Consider the following 23,811-nt stretch of genomic DNA (forward strand, 5'->3'; position numbering starts at 1 on the left):
TATCTGGTGTAGCACTAAACTGGTTTTCCTCTTATTTATCCAACCGGAAGTTTTTTGTATCAGCTAATGACAAGGCATCCACCTGTGCTCCTCTCACTTGTGGGGTGCCTCAGGGGTCAATTCTTGGACCCATTTTATTTTCATTATATATGCTCCCCTTAGGGCACCTGATCCGTCAATTTGGCTGTGTGTTTTATCATTGCTATGTTGATGATACACAACACTACATATCCGTTAGGCCCGGTGACCTCTCAAACTTAACTACTCTGCACAAGTGTCTGGCCGAGATTAGTAACTGGATGTCTCAAACTTTTCTTCAATTAAATCACAGTAAAACTGAAGTTCTGGTTTTCGCCCCAGATCAGGTCTCTACTAATATCCTCCAACAACTCGGTCCATTGGCTACGAATAGAAAATCTTTTTCCAAAAACCTAGGCGTCATTTTTGACTACCAGCTGAAATTCGATAAACACGTTAAGTCAGTTATTCAGTCCTGCTACTTCCACCTGAGGAATATTGCAAAAATACGCCCACTAAGACCTCATATCGGTCTCACATCACCCCGGTTCTTATGTCACTACACTGGCTTCCGATTAAATTTAGGATTCAATTCAAGATCCTCCTCCTCACCTATAAGGCTTTGAATGGTCTTGCTCCAGAGTATATTGGTGAACTACTAATGCCTTATACCCCTGCTAGGCCCCTCAGGTCCTCTGAGCAAGGCCTGCTAGTTGTACCTCGTTCTAGACTGAAAACACGAGGGGACTGTGCGGTTGCTGTCCTGGGTCCCAGGCTGCGGAATAGTCTCCCCCTGGGAGTCAGGTCAGCTAACTCTCTTGGGTGTTTTAAGTCACAGTTGAAGACCTATCTTTCTATGTGTTTTTATGACTGAGTAATCATGTACACGATTTTGATTTGTGATGCCTTTAACTGTTGTTGCTTTGTTGTTGTAATGTTGTTAAATCTCATCGTTTGTTCTTTTAACCTTTTATTCTTTTGTAAAGCACTTTGTAACCTAGGTTTTGAAAGGTGCTATATAAATAAAATGTTACTTACTTACTTACTATAAAAGCAAATCAGGCTACTGACCTTTATCTTGCCTAATCATGCTGCACATGTGAAACTGACTGGATGAGTGTGTGGGGTGGGGGGTGGGGGGGTGGGGGTGGGTGACAGTGGTCTTCATAAGAACAGAGGAAAAATCACGTGGTTTGACAGTTCTGTAGGTGTTGAACAGTCCTAGAACTAAGGGGTGGAGCTGGTGATCTGCATGAGAAGCTCTAACAAACAACAGCAAAGCCGAGGTGAACCTGGCCTTCCAGCTAAGTGTATCCATGCCTTTATTACCGACCGGGCATGCAGGACACATTCCGTGTTCAATGCATTTTGCAACATTTCACTAATTTCAATTGAAATGTGCAGCCAGGTGGGACCCTGACACACATGACCTGCCTCAGGTCCTTAACCGTATAGCCCACAGTTTAGAATGATTATGGGGCCCGAGCCACAGCCTCGATTGAAATTGAGGGCCCTAACCCTAAACACAATTTCTATTGATAGAGACCCCAACCACAAATATTAAACTGCCATCTATTGATTGTATGTTTATGAGCAATGCATTTAGTGAATATCACCCAACTAACATACAGTGCACTAATTATATACTGGTGGGGCAGTGGGGGTCTAGGTACAGACATAATCAAACATTTTCAATAAATTTCAACATTGGTGCTTCATTCCCGCCACCTGTCACCTCGCCTCCTTAAAGTCACAACCTGCAATCCAAATGTAAACAAAGGGGCTTGCCTTGGGACTGGACAAATTTTATCACTCTCAAATTGAATGAGCAAGCTCTAGAAACAAGGAATAGCAGTAATAGCTAAAAATGAGTTTCAGATTACTTTTTGTATTGTTTGTAAAAAGGCTAGTACGTTGAGTTACGGTGTGTGGGTGCATACCAGGGGGAGGGGGGCCCATGTGTGCCCAGGGGCCCTATGGTTGGTTAATCCGGCCCTGAGCGTATCACACACCACAAGCCTATCATTTCTCTGAAGTGGTGGGGGGCTGTGGTCTTACTGGGCGAGAACACAAGGAGACGCTGATGATCAATTTCTAAAGACTATTACAAAAATAGAGCGGCCTAATAGTTGTGTAAGATACGACAAGATGAAACTTTAATGATCCCTGTGGGGAAACTGGGCTGCTGCAGCAGCAAATAGTAATAAGATTCAGCAAAGAAAAATAAAATACAAGTACGAATATAGTAAAAAGGGAGTCATATAAATATACAGAACTGGCAATTTCAGGAAAGTATGAAAAGTTATGGATTACAGCACTAAGAGCGTTTGCAAAATAGAGATTGAGATTGATATATCAATATCAATGTACAGTATAACAAATAAACTATGTTTCAGCAATTGCCCATGTTAGGTCGATCTGACATAAGGCCTTTATAGGTATCCTGCTGATGGGAAAGCAACATTGGCACTGGTGTTTGTGCGTGCGTGTGTGTGTGTGTGTGTGTGTGTGTAAACATAAAGCCTTATTGTTCTATTGTTCATCTCTTTGTGTCTCTGTGTGAAAGCACATGGAAAAAAAGGAATAATTGCTTTGACTAAAAGGAATTAGAGTCTTTCTGAAATCGTATTGAAGTCTGATTAGCATGTGACGGGGGCCATATAGAGCTCCATGAGGTCCGAGCAGCAGAGGGGTTAGGATAGAGGTGGTGTGATTCATCCGGATCCTCCAGCAGTCTCCTCACCCAGCCTCTCCCATTAGAGGATTACAGCGCGTCACTTGCTGCCTTCAGGTGCCCCTCGTAAAATCCCCAACCAAAAAACCCCATAGTGGACCCCAAATTGAGAGTAATTTTTGTGGCTTTTTTTTTTTTTTTTTAGAAGTCAAGCAGCAGAGCGCACAGATTTGAACTCGCCTGTCTAGATATTAACACATTTACCTTAAATACCTTTGTTTGGAGCGTCTTTCAGTGTGCATATTCTGCTTTTGTTCCATAATAAATTACTTAAAACAACAATTACATGGCAGTGTGATGGACTGGCGACCTGTCTCCCTGCCTTCTACCCAGTGCATGCTGGGATAGGCTCCAGCCTCCTCAGCTCTTTGATTGTGGATTTCTGTGTAAATAATCATTAATGTCCAATGTTACTGTCATCCCTTTTCGCATTAAAAGCAAAGTAGTGGGAATACTTCTACCTAGAGAAAATAAACTTCACTGGTAGAAGGAGTGACAGCAAATGTAATGAATATTTCTGATTGATAACTAAATTGAGTTACATTGCTTCTTACTGGAAAAGTAGCATAATGTTAGTGTTACTGACTGTGTTACTAGTAGATACTAGTAATAACTTACCGCCCAACTCTGGTCGGATTTACCACTTCGTTCGAGAGGTAATTCCAATATTTCCGCCTGTCATTGAAGGCAGCCACAGCCCGGGTTGTGTCGGCATCTACTGAGCCAACTACAGCCGAGCTGCGTCAAATAACCCAGAATTAGCAGGGGTGAGACGGGAAGTTATGTGATTTTGTCTTCAAAATAAAACGTTTTTTTCCCCACTTGAAATAAAAAGAATAAGTGTTGGGGTATACAAAATAGTTTGAAAATAAATAAATAAACCCAAACAAAAACACACCAGAGGTATTTGCATAGGTGTTTGCAACAGATCCCTCCTTATCATTTTCCTTTATTTATTCAAGGAAAGTTGATTGAGCATGACCTTGTTGAGCAACGTCCTGCTTTACATTCATACAGTTACACACATTCACACCTGGGACTGGGAGATGCCTACTACTTCTGCTACTTCACTGCAATCTGGGGTTAAGTGCCTTGCTCAAGAGCACCTCAGCTGTAGGTGAGGGATAGTATTCACTTACCCCACCCATATTTTCCCAGCCCGTCTGGGGATTTGTACCAGCAACGTTCAGATAAAACCTGCTTCTCTAACCTCTAAGTAACTGCCAACAAATGCATGCTTTATTTTCATATTTGCTAAAGGGTTGGTTACAAGTGGGAGGAAGAAGAGGATTGTGGGAAAAATGAGTTCTGGGGTGAGTAACTCTTCTCTAAAATGTTGGTACTTTGTAGTAGCCTACTCGTATAACACGTTGTAACCTGGTTGTAACATATAGCATGTTCATCAATTCGAATTTTATTTTGAAAAATCTGACCGGAAGTTCCAATTTTTTTATTCTGGCGGGCTTGACAGTGGTGTACAGAAGATGCAGGGGACCTGAGGCCGGGAAAGACGCCGCATTTCACAGATGATAGAAATGATGGTGGGAAAGGAATTGAGTTCTTCGGAAATTGAGGACTTTAAATCTAAACTTTACGGACCGGACCGTTTGTCTTTGGAATCTGCCGGCTCAAATCTCAGCCTCATCCTCACTCCCAGGACATCACCGGTAGCCGACTGCCTCAGCTAGCTAGCCGCATCTGCTGCTGTGTCGGTCGGTAACAAAATCTCAGCAACAGAATCACGGATCTGTCTTTGAATAGCGTTACGAAAGCTAGCATCAGAGAGGGCTGACCTCGGCGTGTGACAACGGTTTGCTTTCATGAAAGTAAAGGTATGACCTCCTAGTCCTCCATTGCACATCTGACCGCTAGGCGAGAACCATTCTTCTATACTGTGAGGCTGCATCAAGGTGACGGATGGATGGAGGCAGAAAGTATGTAAGCTAATACTAGCTACCGAGCAAGCTAGCATCACTTGGGCTCGGATGGATGCGCGGCACACAGACACACAGCATCCTTACCTTGGACATGTTCAAGTCTGTGATTCTGCTTTGGAATGCTAACGAGGAAGTTACTTTACCATGACGAGGAACATTTTGTCTGTCAACCTCCGACGGATTTTAGATGGTACTCAGAGATTTTTTTAGATGCCAAATGTAATGACCGTCCCGGGCTCACACCATGTATGTGGCTGGCCGCGTCTCTGTCCAGCCCTGCGGATGACACTACAGGCACCGGGGATTAAAATCAAACAGCGGCGGGGCAGAAACACCGTCGCCGGGTAACGTTAGTGGTGCTGAGAGACTCATTTTGACGTGAGCTAGCTAGTGGGAAGCTATGTGGCTAACAGCACAATATAAAAACCTCAGATAGATACCAACGCCAATGGTATCCCATAAGGTTTTAGTCGCAATAATCCTGTTAAACGTGTATATAGGTGTACAGTCCCTTTTTTACTTGTTTGGCGGCGTCGTTTTAACTGTCGTGGTTGCTATGGCATTTTTAAATGGACCCAGGCTACTGGACTGGGCGAATTCACCTCCTCATCTTCAGTTCAACAAATACGTCCTAACTGGATACCGGCCAATCTCTTCTGTGCAAGACTGTATCAGAAGCCTGTTTTACCTGCACAATGAACTTGGCAACATATACACTCACGGTGAGTACAAAAATATGAATCAAGTTTTAGTCAGCAGGTGAGATTCGTGCATGTGACAGGCACTGGCAGTTGACAGTGACCGTTACCTACAGTAGTCCCATCCGTGCCGTTCTCCCGTATGGAGAGAACGTCACGCCAAACTCTTATTAAAATCTGAAAATTTAAGGTAGACTTGCTCATCGGCAAATGTATACACCTTGTACAACATGACTTGAGCCATTTTAAGAATCAATAGGGTTCCAACTTAAATTCGGCATACACCCAATACATCAAGCATCACCTATTTCAATAAAATGTCACCTTAAAGAGTAATGGCGGTAGAGTGAATCAGTTTTAAAAGTTGACATTTCATTGAAACAAGTGCTGCTTGGTATATTGTATGTGTGCCGAATTGACGAGTGGATCCTACTGATTAGTAAAAGGTCTTAAGTAATGTTTTACCAGGTGTGTACCTGTACCAAATAAGCAAGGCAACATTGAAATTGCCAGATTTCTTACTGGAGTTTGACATGAAGTTTTCTCCATATAAAGGAAGGGTTACCCAAAGTGACAAATGATCTGGCCCAACATGTCATGGTTAAACACTATGCCATTCTTTGTTTGTGCAAACTGAAATTAATTGCAGCAGCATATGTCTTAATCTATTCAGCCAGAGGAGAGATTGATGTGTTGGCTTGTTAGCAATCTGTCTGGTTTTACCCTCTGTTCTGTTTTCAGATTGATTTGAGTAGATTGTGAAAAGCATGCTGTGATTCTTTGGCCCTCTCCTCTCCCTTACATCAAAACAAATCCTGGAGCTGTAGAGAGGACAGCACATTATCTATGGGTTCATTGACTTCTGAGAATCTGCCAACTACTTCAGTCTGATGTTCATCATTGCATGGCACTCCAACTGCCAGAACACACACAGAGTAAACGGCATCAGTGACCATCAGGGAACTGGCCCTGGAAGTTTTTATTACAGTCAAACTAACAAGTGACGTCAACTGAGCATGTGACCTCAAATGCCTGCTTAACATCACTGTCTATATAACATAAGACAACATGGTGACTGAAAGGCATGAGCTTTAATCAAATTCTGAGAAATTATGTTCACATTAGAGTGTTCTATTAAAGAGATGCACAGATGTGTTTGTAGCTCAGGCATCTACAGAGCAGCATTGTTTTTAAATGTATAATAACACTTCAGCTATGTTACGTGGGCTAGTTTGTTTTGCATACAAACCAAAAACATCCTGCCCACAGCCCGGCTCTTGGACGGGGAAGGGAAGCGGTGTGAAGTTGGTGCTCGGGGCCTTCAGCGGAGGCTTTATCCAGCGTGTCCAGCAGCACAGCCTGAGTGCTGCTGAGTAGGGGAAGTGGCTAGGGAGGAGTGGGGGGAGTAGCAGAGATAACACACTTAAAATAGATGTGTTAGATGGCATTGGCTGTATCACCTGGCTGGGACAAACGACTTGACATTGGGAAAGGCAGAGTGAGCAAAAGAGAGGGGACAGGGGGTGTGATGTGTGTGTGGTAGAGTGATAAATGATGATGATAACTGTATAAGGATCAAATTTCAAGGACCAGATTTTGCTCACATAGCAGTAAGCACCTCCCCTTTGCCAAATACAGCAACTTATACACTGTGTGCATTAGCAATTTGGCCCACCGCTGCATTAAAACAAGAGCTCAGTGGTGCTGTTGTCTTCCCCTTAAAGGATAACACTGGTGTTTTTTAAAGGGCAGTTCCAGCGTGATTTGAGTTGTTGCTCATTTTTTACATTTTCCAAACATTTAATGTTAATTGTGATAGTTTGTACATGCATGCGCCACAAGTAAAGATATTTTAAAATCAGTTTTGACATACCTCTCTGCCTCATTCACTCCCATTCAAATCCAAATGGCATAGAAGCTGACAATCACATTTTATAAAGTTTTATAAAGTTGTATCAGAACGCTAATATCAGGTGATAAACTTTTACATTTTAAAAGAAGTTCCAGTGACTGTTTAACATTAATGTGTGGGTTCAGGAACACCGCGAGAGCCGAGACGAGACAGGATGGGGCGTCTTACTTCTGCTTTCTGCCGCACTGTTTTCTGTGTTTTCCTCTCCAAGATAAAACTTTCAACCAATAGCTACTGTTCTCTGTAGTTATGTCAGGACCCGCTTTCTGTCAATCACAACCCAGTCAAGCTGATAGACAGACCAAAGACTTCTTCCGCCAGCTGCAGTCTGTAAAATTAAACAGAAAATATAGCTAGATTTTACACAATTAGCTACGGCTTAAAATTGCTGCCCTCTTCTTTACCAGGAGTAACTTATAATATTTAGACAGCGTTTATTTCAGAAGATTTACTTTGAAAAACAACTAAGATGAGGGAAAAATAGCAAATTTCCAGTCATAAAAACACTGGAAAATGATCTACAGCGATGTAAAACAGTAAGGGAGTGCAGGAAATGAGCAAAAACTCCAATAACGCTGGCATTGTCCTTTACGTTTGCATCAATGGTCTAGGCTTCCCCTCCTTTATGTTATTCCTGCTGGTGTCTGCAGACAGTTTAGTTGGAGAAACCAGGGCTTGTTTTCCCACCTTCAGATGAAGCCATTTGCTGCCATTCATTCTTGTATAAAACAACTTCCACAGGAAAATTGCCTGAGCGAGATTATTCGTCACAGTAAACATGAAGCCTTAATTTGGTTTTGTCAGCGTTTCTGTTTTAGCATTACTTCATTGTGCTGAGCTGAGTGTTTTCATATCGGTGTCAATCACCTGACACCCACAGGAAGAGATGGAAGTCTTTCCTGTGGGTGTCAGGTTTTTGAGGGAAATAATCCCTCGCCTAACAAACTTTACTGTCACATCCATGTGTTTTTATCTAGGCAGTCTTTGTTAGCACAAGACAGTTAATTTAAAGCTAGTTTTGACACTATAATTTTGTATTTTAAAAACAAAGAAAAACAAGTAGGCTAAATGTTAAAAAATCAAATTACACATGGTGTGCATTGCAAAGTGACTGGGAAAATGTAAATTAGACACAGAAGTAAACGACACTGGCATTCTCCTTTCTTTGTGTGCCTCATGACATGATATGTGAAGTCACACATTTGACTAAAGTCTTGAGTTTAATACCTGTCCTGGGCTACCACCACTAAGGCAAATAATTACCCTGCTAACCTTCCCAACCTACTGACCCTATGCCCTCCCGTCTCTCTCCAGGCATCCCTCTGGTTTGCTTCCTGGTGCTTCTGCCTCTCAACATCCCCTGGTCTCAGATCAGCGTCACGTGGCTGGGCGTGGTCCACTTCCTGGCCTGCCTGTCGCCGCAGCTGGGCTCGGTGCTCTACCACCTCTTCATGAACCACGAGGGGGGCGAGCCCGTCTACCACACCCTCCTCAAACTCGACATGTGCGGAATCTGTATGATCAACACACTGGGTGAGCGCACAGGCTTCCTGATGTTTCGGCTGATTTCTCTCACTGTTCCTCTGTTTGGATCCATTTCCTCGCTCTGCTTCTTCTCTTGTCTTCTGCCTGTTTACTTTGAGTTTGGCGTTTTGTTTTTGATTGTCAGGTCAATTGATTTTCCATGGAAGTATTTTGTTTAGAGGTGCAGCGATACCAGTTTTTCAGAACAAATACAAGTGCTGAGTGCCTCATTAAGTAGATTGGCCAGTGCGAGTGCCGATCCAATTCTACTGGATTTACAGTCGATCGTGACACCTATATTGGCCTATTATAAAACAATTACAGGAACAAGTGCATCAGTTGCATTAATTTATTCATTTGATCAAATTATACACTGACCTTTGCATAACAATCCTCAGTTAAATAAAACAATAAATATTATGATGATAATAAATAGAAAATAGGCTACACAACAGGCTAGAGGATGGAGCTTTTAATGTTTTTACACTGGTCAAACACAATTTAATAATGGAAAACCAGTTTATTCAGGATAGGTTAACAGATAAAGAACAGTGTAGTAGGTTAGGCCTAATGAAAGGAAGTATTCAGCCTTCATAGCCAAGACTTCTCTTCTAAACAAAAGCTACTCTGCCTATCAACTTCACAAATAGCAGCATTTCATCATCATCATCATTTTCACATCAGGAGACATTTTTCCTCCCACTGGAAAAGTTTTATATCGCACCAGTGCACATTTCATGAAAGTATCCTTATCAGGACAGCTTAGTTACTTACGTAGCTTACTTAGCAGCTGGATCGCTGCCGATCCCGATAGTACAGATACTATCAGTGCACCTCTAATTTTATCAGAAGGAACTAATGTATGCAGGTTGTGTGTGTTGACTTATCTGTGTGTGTTTCCTCCCCTCAGGGGCGCTGCCCATCGTCTACAGCACGCTGCTGTGCTACCCCTTCACCCGCACTGTGGCGCTGCTCGTCTACATCCTGCTGTCCAGCTACGCCATCTACTGCGCCGTCACGGCCCGGAGCAGCGTGCGCCGGCTGCGCTCCTTCGCCTGGCAGGCGCTGTTCCGCTTCTCCTTCTTCCTGCTGCGCTGGGTGGGCGTGGGCGGCGGCAGCCCCACCTCGCTACGCCACTTCCTCACCATGGACGCGCTGGCCGTGCTGGGCGGGGTCATCAACATCACGCGGATCCCGGAGCGCTTCCGCCCGGGCCTCTTTGACTACTGGTGCAACAGCCACCAGATCATGCACGTACTGGTGGTGGGCTCCATCCTTTACCTGCACTGGGGCGTGTTGGACGACCTGCTGTGGATCAACAGCTACCACTGTCCCTCGGACTGACCCGCCCTCCCGCCCCTCCCCCGCCGGGAGGGAGGAGCGCCGGGACGCAACGCTAAAGGACCTCTGGGGGAGGGTCGGGGGCTGGGGGGGGCGGGGAGGAGGGCCGTTTGGAAAGGTAAGGGTCGGGAGGGGAAATCGGGGGAGGGGGGGAGTCGCTGCTGCTGCTGAATTCCTAAAAGATCACACGTGGATGGAGGTGAGATGGCGTGTTGGACATGTGCGCTCAAACCCAGAATGTTCATATCTTTGTCCATCTTGATATTTTGTGCGTATGCGGGCAAAATGTATGTCAAGTAACACGCACAAGCATAAAATTTTTACTCACTTGCCACAAACATGGACGCACGGGCGCATACACACACTTCACACACACACACACAAACACGCAGAAACACGCAGTAAAAGGGAAGATTTTAAACATAGTAAACTTAACGACTAAGTATCAAATACTGTAAAGCCTTAAGTAAAGGCTCTAGTAAAGGTTTTTAGACAAGGGTAACTGCTAGAGTGTAAAGCCTTTACTTAATCATATACAGACGTTTTACTTGAGCAGTAGTTGAGGCGGTTGATGGAGAGAGACGGTGGCTAAATGATATCACATGTTCAAGTTCTCTCAGATGTCACTGTTGCTACCTATGCAGCATATCCACATCTCACTCCATGCACATCACACACACACACACACACACACACACCACCCTCACACCTATATTTTTATACTACATGTCAGTAGTGATGCACAAAGCACTCCTAGACTTGTCACAGAGTCCAATGGAACTACTTGAGTTAGTTTTATTTATGACAGAGGATTGGTTTCTCTGTCCGTTCTTCGTCGTTTCAGTTGTCTCCTGCCACTGTCTGTCTGTCTGTCTTTCTCTGTGTGTCTGTCTGATTCGTCCCTCACTGTAGCTAGATGGAAAAAGAGTTGAAAACGGGTGAGGGGGTTCATTCCTCGGTTCGCTAGCATGTCGTGTATTGAGTTTACGTCCTTTAGGTGGCTCGGACCGCGCCGTAGACTCGATAAGTGCAGTGTTATCGATCGGCTTAGTTTGCACCTGAACACAGTGGCAATGAAATTCAGGCATTTTTGATCAGAAAAAAAAAAAAGTGCACACGTTTACAATTTGGGTGGTTCAGTTGGATAACGAGACGCTTCCACATCCTAATTATTTATTATTGTGTATTTATGACACCTCACATTGTGAGGAAGAGGAATTGTTTTTGATGACTATTTATGATGTTCCGTTTATGGAAGATGGGATTTTATGACTTTTAAAGGTAATACTTTTATCATATACCTTGTTAAGAAAAACGCTTCTAATGTACAGACGTTGACAGGCACTTAACAAGTGATTACATGCTCCTAAGGTTGCATTTTATGTTTTACACTGAATAGCTGGCATGTGTCCATTACACCTTGCTGTGCACATGGCAGCAGGATGGACTGAAAGAAATAGTGGATGCCATTTAACAGTTGCCAACTTTTACATTTTTAAACTATTTTCAACAATTGAAATATTTTTACACTAGAACCTTGTTTAGACAAACCCCAGACAAGAACCGTCCCGCTTCTTGGCACAATATGCAGAAAATACAGCAATGAAAAAATGTATTCCATTCAGCAGGATATTTCATCACATTTTAAATTGTGTGCATGCACATTCCCAATTTTCTGTACATCGTTTTCAATACTTTTAGAACGCTGTTTCAAACACAATCCCAACAATTGCAGCCTCTTATTGCAATATTGATATGTCAGTGTCAACTTTTTTTATCAATTGCCCACCCCTATGGAAGAAAAAAAATGAAATATCAATACTGCAACAAGAGGCTGCGATTGTTTTTGTGGGATTGTGTTTCACGGCGTCCTAAACAGCTTACTTTGTTGCTGTGCAGAATTCCTGGCTGACGAATCAAGTTGAATGTCAGAGAAAATCTTTTAATTCTAAGCATTAGCATCTCATTTTCTCCCCACAAACACATTTTTGCGCATTTATGTTGGTGAAAAAGTATTTTCGTTGTGAAGAAGTCATTTTTTATCGATGACCTTCTTTCCCGGGGGCTTGAAATGAACAAGGTTCTACTGTTTTCGGATGTTTACTCTTACACTAACCCTATCGGCTGGCGGTCCGTCAGTGAGGGCCGACCTCCAGGATGGAGGGATTGTTGCCCCAGGAACGGCCGTGGCCACGTTTAACTTTCTCATTTGAATGCACTGCTTTCTGCTCTGCAGCTGGACGCCTGTTCTGAAACAGAGTCCAGCTCGACTTGCACTTTTCTAACCTGAATAGAGGGAGCTTGCACACTCCATGGCTGATTTAAAGTGGAGGAGTGTTTTGTTAAGCTGGTCTAACCAGGCAGGAATGAACCCCTAGCCCTCCCCAGAGCAACTATGTGTGTTAGCGGTTTCTCAACTCTAACGCTCATGATTGTGTTGGCACTATATTCTGCACTGGTATTTCAGTTACTACTCTGAGTAATAGTAATGTTTACTTTCTGGATTACTTTGTTACTTGATTTTGCTCAAGTCTGGTGGTTGAGACCATGATTTCTTTTCTGGAGGTAGATTATTTGATGATGGACCTAAAAGAGCACTTTTTCTTTTTTTTTTTTTGTCTCTTAGCAACATTGCACTTGTTGTCTCCCACGCCAACAGTCACAGCCACACCCACCCACAGCTCGCCCCCCCCCCCCCCCCACTTCATCTTGCCAAATTAGCGACATCTAGTAAGGTGTAGCACATCCTCCGCTTCCTGTGTGAACACTGACTCACAGGTGAGGGAGGATTTCCCACAGTCAGCTCCCCCTGCCTGCCAAAAGAGCCAGACATGTCTGCTCGTCCCCCACCACTGTGGCAATTATTACCTTGTATAACCATGGCCCGATGTAGAAGCCGAAACTAATGTATTGCTGGCCACTGAATGAAACCGAATAGTGCATGATAGTAGCTGTGAATCAGAAACTGACGTCTCACAGGCGGATTTCAGCCTAGTGTTAGCGAAGCGCTTGTGCATTGTAACCATCCACACGTCATGTCACTCACTCCAGGACAAGTTTTTACACGCTATTGGGGGTGGGGGGGTGGGGTGGGGGGGCAGACACCATTATAGGAACACGATGGCCCAGAACAGAGGCAATACATCTCTATCAAATAAACTGCACTGTTTATTGTTTTCAAAAGGGCTTTGGATCAAAGTGAATTACGATAATGAAACTTATTTCAAGTCCGTATAAATAATGTAAATACATGTATGTAGGTTATATATACATACAGTGCAAACAATATACTCTGATACATTTTTGATACATACACGGTATGTAAAAGGAAAGAAAAATAAGAAGACATGGGATTAATATTATGAATAATATGCCACACATCAGTCGCTGCTCTCTCTCTCAGAGCCACGGCGAAAACATGAGAGGGAAGCAGGCCGAGGCTCGGTACTGTGCTTTTGATTAATATCAAAGACATGAGTTTGCTTAGCTATTTCCATATGTATGTGAACAACACAGAAAAAAAACAACAGCTGAAATTGGTTTCAGTGCTATTGTAGAGCTGTTAGACCTTGTTATTTTGAGACCCTTATCAAGAATGCTTTTGATCATTTAAATGTAACCTTTTTTTGTTTTTTTTTAATCTGTGGGAAAGACATTTGTGACCATCGTGGGGAATATTGCGGGCATGTTAATACCTCTTGACTACCACTGGTCTATCTATGCATTATCAGAGGAAAAAATACACTGAAGTGGATTTGTGTTTGTTAAACAGGTGTCTCTGATGCCCTCGACTCTCTGATCCACTCTTAACGGAGGGCTTCACTCCAACATCCTGGGTCTCCCACTTCTCAGGGTGCCATAACAGTAGCTGTAACATCCAAGGCCTAGTCTCTGCCGTCTGAAACATGGCTGTCAGGCTCTGCCCTCTCCGTCTGGCCTGCTTAGAAAGGACTGCTGGGTTTAAACTGGGGAGGGGGGGGAGGGGGGGTCAACAGGGTGTACGACTGGGAACGGGATAACAGCCCGGACTTGAAAGGGAGAGGTAAAGCGGAGAGGGAGAGGGAGGATTTCCCCCCCAGAAAACCATTTTTCAGAAGTGGAACTAGGCCAGCAAATTGGTCTTTGTCCTTTGTCTGTATGTTCAACGATTATAACAATGACATGATGTATGGAAAACGTTACTAACAAAACAGATTTTTTTTTCTTCTTTTTTTAAATTAACGCAGGTGCCGGATAGCCTGTTGATGACTTATTTATAATGGATTAACCGTCAGAACTATTGTTATATGATGATTATTATTATGATTACTGTTATTCTGTGGAAAAATTGATACTAATAATGACACTTGTCTAAACGTGTGTACAGATGGCGAGACGAGCCCTTTCCTTTAGGATGGAGGGAGCTTTCTGGAGGGTCTGTCTGTTCCCGTCCACTCTGTCATGGCATTTTAAATTATAAGCGAGTGAGTGTGCCTCCATCTAGTGGATGTTCTTGTGCACTGTTGCAGGCGTACTGTAGCCATACTGCAGGTATATGGAACTAATTGACACTGATTGATACTGTCATCAGTGGTATGCAGTCAAGGAGTGACAAAACCCCTTCTGTCGTCCAGGGTTGCACAAGCCAGGTATTTATTTATGTGTGCGGACCATGCGTGTACGCGGGCGTGTATGAACTGTCTCATACAGCAAGCATGAAATCTGTTTGTAGCTATTGATTTAATCCATATTTTTCTCCTCATGCGCTAACAGGGTGCCGACCGCATCCCTCGTGTGCCTCATTGTCCGGTCTGTGTCCTCGCAAATAGTGTGCACGACACGCAGACATGCAGTTTCTTCCTGTGTCTGTCAGTCCACACGTCTGTCCAACATTAGTGTCCTGTGTAACAGACAGGCTCTCGCACTCCTCAGTCTCCAGCAACGATTGTGCAATAAACTGAAGTCTATATTTTTAAACCTGCCTATAGGCCTTGTCTTTTGTCCTGTTTTACATTTTAGTGAGAGGTGGTGGTGTCTGTGTGTGTGTGTGTGTGTGTGTGTGTGTGTATTCTTGTACTTCCTTATGAGGACCAAATGTCCTCACAGAGGGAAAAATATGAGGAAAATCTTCCAAAGTGAGGATATTTCGCCCAACCTCACTTCTACAAGGGGTTAAATTAGGGTTGGAGTTTGGGGTTTAGGGTTGAGGTCAGAGTTAGGATTAGGTTTAGTGTAGGTAAGGGTTAAAGTTAGTTAGATTATGGGGTTAAGGAATAAATGCAGTCGATGGAAGGTCCTCACAAGCACAGTAAAAGAAACCTGTGTGTGTGTGTGAGAGAGAGTATGTGCTCAGATCAGGAGCAGTCAAATAAATTGTATCTACTTTTCCTTGGTAGTTCCCCCAGTATATCTTTTTTGTTTGCTGTAAGTAAACTATTCTGGTCAAATCAATGTACAAACAGAAGTAGAGCTGATCCTGAAGCTTTTGGCCCTCAGCAGCTTGACAACTGTGTCATCATGGTGCAGTGAAAGCAGCACAGCATCATACATTCACCATATAAAGCCTTTACTTCCCTCCCATCGTCTTTTAGAAGTGTGTTTTCATCAGTTCATCCTTGCGGCCACGACCCACCATGACCTGCTGAAGCTTCTGATCACAGTCCCTCCTAGAAGTGAAGGGATTTTGACTGTGATATCTCTCCTCATGTGTTGCCACTTTGAACCAAGGGGCCTGACTGTGCCACATATGACGGCGCCGATGACCGCCGTCTGCATTTCCCCCGGTATTTTTATCCTTCAAAAAGAGAGATTTCACAAAACTGGCAGCGTTTCCCCATCAGGTTGCCATCTGCAGTTTTTCAACCCCAATATGTGAAAGTCAAAGGAGACACCTCCCACTTCCACCTCCAGCCGAAAGTCTCACTTCCTCCATGTTGTACAGAGATGTACTTTAACCTAGCAGCGTCTCTTGAGTCCTCATTCTACTGGCAGGGTGTTTGGTGCACTGCTGAAACTCCTTGAGCCGAACCATCCCCACACAATTCCCAGGTAGGCCTTCTGCATCACTCTCCAGCCTGTCATGCTTCTGCACCTACAGTCCATTTGAGATATAGTCACTGAAGATATCATTTCATAATAGACGGATGTCAAGGATTCAAATTTTGCATCACTTTGTGGATGGGTTGAGTTTATCCTTCTGTTTTATGTTTGTGAAACATAGTGTGTGCTTTTTTGTAGCAGTCATGCTTTCCATCACAAGAGAGACAGACAGACAGAGGGAGGGAGAGAGAGAGAGATTATTGACATGCATTTAGGCTCCTGATAAAATTAAGGCTCACTCTATAAAGGATTATTAAATTAGCTGTGGGACGGCCTGAGCGGTCTTGTGATGCACATGCAACAAAAGAGTTCTACGTTTCTGAGTCTGAGCTTAGGCGCGGCTGTGCATTTGAGGAAGTAAAAATCTACAAATGGAGGTAAACAAAACCATATTCAGCCTTTTTGTTTGGTGGCATTGTGCAAAATCAGTGCAAGGTTGGTTCATTTTGGGAGGTTTGCATTTAATAAGTCAATATTGAATGAAATGCCAATTGATTTGAGGCTTAAGGCTAAGACAGGCATTTTTCTTTAGTCACTGGTTTGATTCCAGCTTTACTAAATGCTGCATCATATATATGTTAGCTTGACTGCTGAGTGAATTATTTGCATGCATGTGTATCCATATGCAAAGAGACACGGTACACCAGTACGTGGGAACAAAAGACAGTGTGTGTGTGTGTGTGTGTGTGTGTGAATGACAGAAAAGAGAGAGAAGAGGCTCTGTGGTTTTGTTGCTTGTGCTGGAGGATGTGGTGTAACTGTTGCTTCACACAGCTTTGTACTGAACACAGTGTCACAGCATGATGCCGTGCAACTCTGTGACCCTGTATCGCTGATAAATTACACTCTGTACTGTCTCCTTCATATTTTAGCTGGGTGCATGCGTGAGTACTTAACATACAGAATCCCAAACGTTAAGACAGAGAGCAGGGCGGAGAGCAATGCGCTCAGACAGACTAGAGGAAGTAGTTGTGAAAGCCTTTGCTTCCTCTTTTCTTAGCTTTCCTGTATTGTCTCTTTCCTGCAGCTTTGTGTCTGTCAGTTTATTTCCACATGATAAATCAGTCTCATAAGCAGAAGGGACGTCAGTGAAACTCCTATAGACAAAACAGTTTCATCATCATCATCACCCATTTGTATGTACATTGATTGCATGCACACTCGTATACTATTCATTCAAATGATGGCAGTTTGTGTGCATTTGTACCCACACCTCAGAGAGCCTCACATCTCTTCTTTTCAACTCAGTCACTTGCTCTCTCACTATAAGAGACTTAAAGGTTTAGTTGGGTTCTTCTACAGTTGTGTCACAGCTGCAACATCCCGCTTACAGATGTGAAATTCTTGCCTTTCTTTTTGAGTTTACTTCTGATATTAACCCCCGCTTCTCTTCCCCCCTCCCGACAACCAGTTCACAATGTCTAGGAGGGTCGTGCGGTCCAGTAAGTTCCGGCACGTCTTCGGCCAGGGGGTGAAAGCCGACCAGTGCTACGATGACATCCGCATCTCCCAGATGACATGGGACAGCAACTTCTGCTCGGTTAACCCCAAGTTCGTGGCCATGATTGTGGACGCCAGCGGCGGAGGGGCCTTCATCGTGTTGCCTCTGAGCAAGGTGGGTGTGAACAAAGTCAATGCTCACTCTGCAGCGAAACGAAACACTCAAAACCACCTATTTGCACTCTGATGTTTGAGCTACTTCCGTCTACCTCTTGACAATACCATTTTTGGATATGTTGGTCATGACATTTCAGATGCGAGTCGATGTGACGCGGTTTTTTAACACCACGTTTACACTTCAGAATTTGAATATTGCCAAGCGGCATCACGCATTTAGCTGAATAAGGAAGTTTCATGCCGCCTTTGACTCTCTCCGCACGTCACTCACCCTGCTGTTGAGAGATTTTCACCATATTAGGAGAGCTTCAGTGTCAAATCAGTCAGGACAGGATGTGGCCTCAACACAGTTGTTTTGCAGTCACTTGTGTGGAGTAAGTTAGGTGGCTTTACTCCTTTATTACATTCTATCTGCCTGGAAACCCAGAAAAATTGCAAACCCTGTGGTCTACTTGACTCGTCTTAAGTTATAACATCTGAATTTCTTACGAGAATTCACATTCAAAGAAGCTTCCCCTGAGATCACCTGCATGTTTCCTCAGGCCCGTGAATTTAATATACAGCATTATTCATGGCTTTCTCTCTCATGTAATGTGGAACTCTTGAGGGAATAAAAAGGGCTGAGGGACCATAGAGCCTAAAACTGCAGGAAAATGTGCTGTGGGATGAACTGCTCCGGGATGAGCGGTGCTGCTGTCAAGCTTGTCTCGCTGTATTTTTAATGACTCGGTCAATTTTTGCCAATGTTCCTCAGTCAGCTCAAGAATCTCAGTGGAGCCTCTTGTGATGATATGCTGGAAAAATGCTCTTGTGGTTGTTTAGTTGTTTCTCAGCATCAGCTCAACCTGATCAAACAGATGCAACATCATAAGAACGATTGTCAAAACTAAACTGAATCCACATAAGAGTGAAATAATGAACTCTGGATGCCCTGGTCCAGGCAGAAGTGGGCCAGTGTGAGGCGGGGTGGGAGAGGGAGGGCGGCCCAGACTGAGCTACGGAGGACCAGGAGGATCATGGGAGTTCATCTTCCTGATTGTACAGTGGATTCCTCTCCTCTCTAACCCAGTTAACAGGCATTAGGGGTAATTGGAGGCATAGCTGTGCAATTTGTATCAGCTGACGATCAAGTTTCCTTCTCCCACCTGCGCTAAACTCTCCTGTGTCCTACTCTGCTCGATTGGAAAAATCACAGTTGTGCTTTACCTTTGAAATCCTTTGTTTTAGCCAGCCAGCTATCACATTTACCCCCTCTTGACCTTTTGAGCTGCCATGTTGTTCCTGTGTGTTGTCCAGATGAGTTTTGATTTCTGACAGCTCTTCTTCTGTCTGTCTCTCTCTGTCTGCAGACAGGACGTATTGACATGTCCTACCCCACTGTGTGCGGCCACACGGGTCCCGTTCTGGACATCGAGTTTTGTCCTCACAACGACAACATCATCGCCAGCGGTTCTGAGGACTGTAGTGTGATGGTACGGCATTTTAATACTCCAACAGCAACTACTGTTTTCAATATGACCGAATCTTTCAGTATGATCACTTTGGTCCTCACTAAAGAGTGTATACAATAGATTCTTAGCTCTGTAATGTGATGTTTAAATTCGATGTGTGGTAGATTTGGGAGATCCCGGACGGCGGCCTGACTTCGCCCCTGACAGACCCTGTTGTGAAGCTGGATGGCCACTCTAAACGTGTTGGCATCCTGAGCTGGCACCCCACCGCCCATAACGTGCTGCTGAGTGCAGGTACTACACTCCACCCTGAATGAGCCCCCTTAAAACACCGACCCAATCCGAGCTGCAGTTACAGCATTAGATGGAACTGTCCTCTTGTGCTAGTTTTAGTGTTAGACTCTGACATCCAAACCCAGTTAGAGGAACAAGGGCTGACAGCATTACCCAGTACTTCCTCAACTATCTTTTGGTCTCAGCATTAACAGGCTAATATTACGGCTGACCCTGCTGGCTTGAAACAGCCCGGTCAGCAGTTCAGAAACCAAATTGTATCAGCAAACTTGAGCTGAGAACGGCGTACTCACCGTTCTAAACCGGTGTTTAGAACAGCAAATGTTAAAGCTTTCATGAACTGGGTGTAGGTTTATTTATTTATTTATTTAGTAGTTTATTTGATAGGGACAGAGCAGTTAACATAATTACACTTCACAATTGAAATATAAAAGAGTTTGTAGCTACTACTAATTTCCAACCTTAGTCCCTAATTGGGTTAGGGTTACGGTCTAAAATGTCTTGTATAGGCTAATAAAAAGTACAGAAATTAAAAAAATAGCCTACATTATACATCATCACAATGAATCACTGTATCAGTCGGCGATATAGCTTAACAAACCAGACATTTATATAAATATGTATGAAAATAAAGTGGAGGGTGTTTGTCTGATGATGATCACCAACTGGAGGTCCCGTGGCTGAACTGTCTTTGCCTCACTGCTGCGCCCCTGCAGGCTGTGATAACGTGGTGATCCTGTGGAACGTGGTGCGCGGCGAGGCGGTGGTGCGGCTCGACACCGTTCACACTGATCTCATCTACAGCGCCTGCTGGAACAGGGACGGCTCCCAGATCCTCACCTCCTGCAAGGACAAGACCCTGCGGGTGCTGGACCCACGCAAGGGCACCGTCATTATTGTGGGTCCCCAGCTCACCCTCCTCTGCACCCTCACTGCTGTTTAGAGGACAAGGCTTAGCTGATTGGTTTTCTCCATAATGCATAATAATCTTTATTAAAAAAAAATAGTGCAAAAATGTGACTTTGAACTCACATATCATAGATAAGATAAGATAAAACAAAGAAGCAAAGTTTGGATAAAATAACGAATCACAGTGTCGCCTGTAAAGCTTATCTTTATTGTTAATCGAACATTTTTTCTAATATTTGGGATTGTAATAGTTAATTTCAGTAGCAATTTGAGGACCTTTAATTTCAGTGCAAAACAAGCAAGAATTTGGTTTGGAATGAGCAATTCTTGACGTGTGAATACAAAATTTGCCCAAAAGACACATAACCTTGATTTTATTATCAATGAGCAAAGAGCCAAATAGAAACATGACCATGTCTTCATTTTTGCTTATTTCTTATATTATTATCATTATTATTTTTATTATTTTAAATATTTAATATGTAAAATTTAATATATTTGATAACCTTAGAATATTATTACTTATTAACTTGAATAAGCAATGCTATGTCCTCTGAGAAAGCAGCTGTTGTAAGAACACTTAAATGAAGAATAGATAGATGTGAAATAGAGTCAATTTCAAGACGACTTAATATGATGAAGTGCAGACAGAGGTAATACAAATATTGAGCGCTTAGCTCTGAGTTTGATTTTTCTATCACTAACGCCCCACCTCTCTGTCTTTCTACTCTGCCCCCTACACACACACACACACACACACACACACACACACCTGCAGGAGAAGGAGAAGCCCCATGAGGGCTCCAGGCCCGTCAGAGCGGTGTTCGTGTCCGATGGGAAGATCCTCAGCACCGGCTTCAGTCGCATGAGTGAGAGGCAGGTGGCGCTATGGGACCCAGTGAGTGACAAAAGTCCTAGATACTCAAGTTTTTTACGAGTTCTTGGTTTGTCTCTACAGTCGCTGCTGTCAGGCTGAAAACCTTTTAACTACAATGCTGGAGGGTTTTTTCCCCTATTGTGCTTTGTGAGTTTCTCGACCCTTGGGCCCATAAACCAATGAAATTATCATTATTATTATTATTATTATTTATAATATCTTTTATAATATATTCAAAATGCTAGTTATTAAAGGGAGTCATTTATTTACAGCAGCATGTTTCAGACTGACAGCTTACAGCACTAAGCATAGTGTTGCTCTCTGTTCTTCCACATGAAGCTAAATTCACTAATTCCTCTGCTTACCTGCAGTCTGGTTCTGCAGTTCTTTTTCTACAGTATATTACCTTTTTCATCTGACAGCATGTAAACATATAGAAGTCAGCCTGGCCTACAGTATGTGAATCCCTGTGTTTTTCAACAGAACAACTTTGGAGAGCCGCTGACCCTGCAAGAGCTGGATACCAGTAGCGGCGTCCTGCTGCCGTTTTTTGACCCAGACACCGGCATTGTCTACCTCTGTGGCAAGGTTAGAGGTTTCTCTCTCTCTCTCCACACACACACACACACACACACACACACACACACACGCACACACACACACACACACACGCACACACACACACACACGCACACACACACACACACACACACGCAGTTGACTTACTCGTCACTTCCTTGTCACAGGGGGATAGCACTATCTATTTTTTTTCTACAAGCCATAGGTGTTGTCCCATAATGAAATGTGTTGCCTTGGGCACTGGGATTAACACACACACACACACATGCACACACACACACACACACACACACACACACACACACACACACACACACACACGCAGTTGACTTACTCGTCACTTCCTTGTCACAGGGGGATAGCAGTATCCGTTACTTTGAGGTGACAGATGAAGCTCCTTACGTCCACTACCTCTCCATGTACAGCAGCAAGGACAGCCAGAAGGGGATGGGCTACATGCCCAAGAGGGGGCTGGAAGTCAACAAATGTGAAATCGCCAGGTAAACATATTACATACCTACATATTTATAAAAACAAGTGAAAACTAGCATAGTGCATTGAACATGCTTGTCAGCTGCGTGCGAGTAATGTAATAATTGTACGTGTTTTCTTTGATGACTGCCAGTTCGAAGGCAAAATCTCCCTACTTCTGCTCTTATTCTAGAACAGGAACATAAGTAGAAAAATCCAAGTTTCTCTACCTAACACTACCCATAATTCCTTGCAAACATCAAGTGCCTGCATGGAACAATGAGGAGTTCTCTTTATTTTTGTTGTACAATCATGCAAATAAAATGGTGAATGGCTTATTATGGGAAAACATTGTACAATCCATTGTTATCCATTTATACACACCATAAAAGTGATTCCTCTACAGAAAGACATGTATATAAATCTTCAGAACAGCATTATGGGTGCTGTCTCACTGGCAGTATATCCTGCCAAAGTAATCAATTAGCACCATTTGCAGGCCAGTAGGTGTTACACCACAGGCTCAAGCATATGAGAAGCAAAATAATCACTTAACACTGTAACTTACTACCACATTCAGTTCAGACATGCACAGTTTACTGATGTCTTTGATTACCTAAAATTTGAACAATACATCTTTTTACTTCCAGGTTCTACAAACTCCACGAGAGGAAGTGTGAGCCCGTTGTCATGACGGTGCCCCGCAAGGTAAATAATGTCATCTGAGCTTAAAATAAAAACAAGTTCATTCATGCATCTCTTTCATTGTCTCACTCACTCTCTCATCTGATGTGTCTGTGCAGTCCGATCTGTTCCAGGAGGATCTGTACCCAGACACGATCGGTCCGGAGCCATCGGTCGAAGCGGACGACTGGTTTAACAACAAAGACGGCCAGCCGATCCTGATCTCTTTGAAAGACGGGTTTGTAGCAACCACCAAAGCCAAGGAGTTCAAAGTCCACAAAAGTCTCCTGAAGACTGCGAGCGCTTCCACTGGGAACCAACCGGACAACAACGGGGTGAGAACATTCAACAACAACAACAACAACAACTTCTACTGCCGCTACTGCTACTACTACTGCTACTACTACTACTACTACTGCTACTACTACTACTACTACTACTACTACTACTACTTCTACTACTGCTACTACTACTTCTACTACTGCTACTAATACTGCTACTACTACTACTACTACTTCTACTACTGCTACTACTACTACTACTACTACTACTACTACTTCTACTACTGCTACTACTACTTCTACTACTGCTACTACTACTGCTACTACTACTACTACTACTACTACTACTTCTACTTCTACTACTGCTACTAATACTGCTACTACTAGTACTACTACTTCTACTTCT

At 43.4% G+C, this 23,811-nt stretch overlaps 2 protein-coding genes across 2 annotated transcripts in view; both read left to right on the forward strand.

Annotated features, from left to right (window-relative positions):
• Positions 1-4,755: 4,755 nt before the first annotated feature.
• Positions 4,756-10,167, forward strand: paqr4a (progestin and adipoQ receptor family member IVa). Its single transcript, XM_071895928.1, has 3 exons — positions 4,756-5,411; positions 8,614-8,832; positions 9,734-10,167. Exons 1-3 carry the CDS (start codon positions 5,138-5,140, stop codon positions 10,165-10,167), a joined length of 927 nt encoding a protein of 308 aa, XP_071752029.1. The 5' UTR covers positions 4,756-5,137.
• A 5,882-nt stretch (positions 10,168-16,049) lies between these two features.
• coro1a (coronin, actin binding protein, 1A) overlaps positions 16,050-23,811 on the forward strand; it is an 8,852-nt gene continuing 1,090 nt past the window's right edge. The window contains exons 1-10 of the mRNA XM_071895924.2: positions 16,050-16,191; positions 17,654-17,857; positions 19,209-19,331; positions 19,475-19,604; positions 20,321-20,502; positions 21,292-21,411; positions 21,874-21,978; positions 22,324-22,469; positions 23,091-23,148; positions 23,244-23,459. Of these exons, the coding sequence (XP_071752025.2) occupies positions 17,660-17,857; positions 19,209-19,331; positions 19,475-19,604; positions 20,321-20,502; positions 21,292-21,411; positions 21,874-21,978; positions 22,324-22,469; positions 23,091-23,148; positions 23,244-23,459 (1,278 nt within the window). The 5' untranslated portion in view covers positions 16,050-16,191; positions 17,654-17,659. The remainder of the gene's footprint in view (positions 16,192-17,653; positions 17,858-19,208; positions 19,332-19,474; positions 19,605-20,320; positions 20,503-21,291; positions 21,412-21,873; positions 21,979-22,323; positions 22,470-23,090; positions 23,149-23,243; positions 23,460-23,811) is intronic.

The sequence above is a fragment of the Centroberyx gerrardi genome, chromosome 7 (assembly GCF_048128805.1).
Source record: "Centroberyx gerrardi isolate f3 chromosome 7, fCenGer3.hap1.cur.20231027, whole genome shotgun sequence".
Lineage (NCBI taxonomy): Eukaryota > Metazoa > Chordata > Actinopteri > Beryciformes > Berycidae > Centroberyx > Centroberyx gerrardi.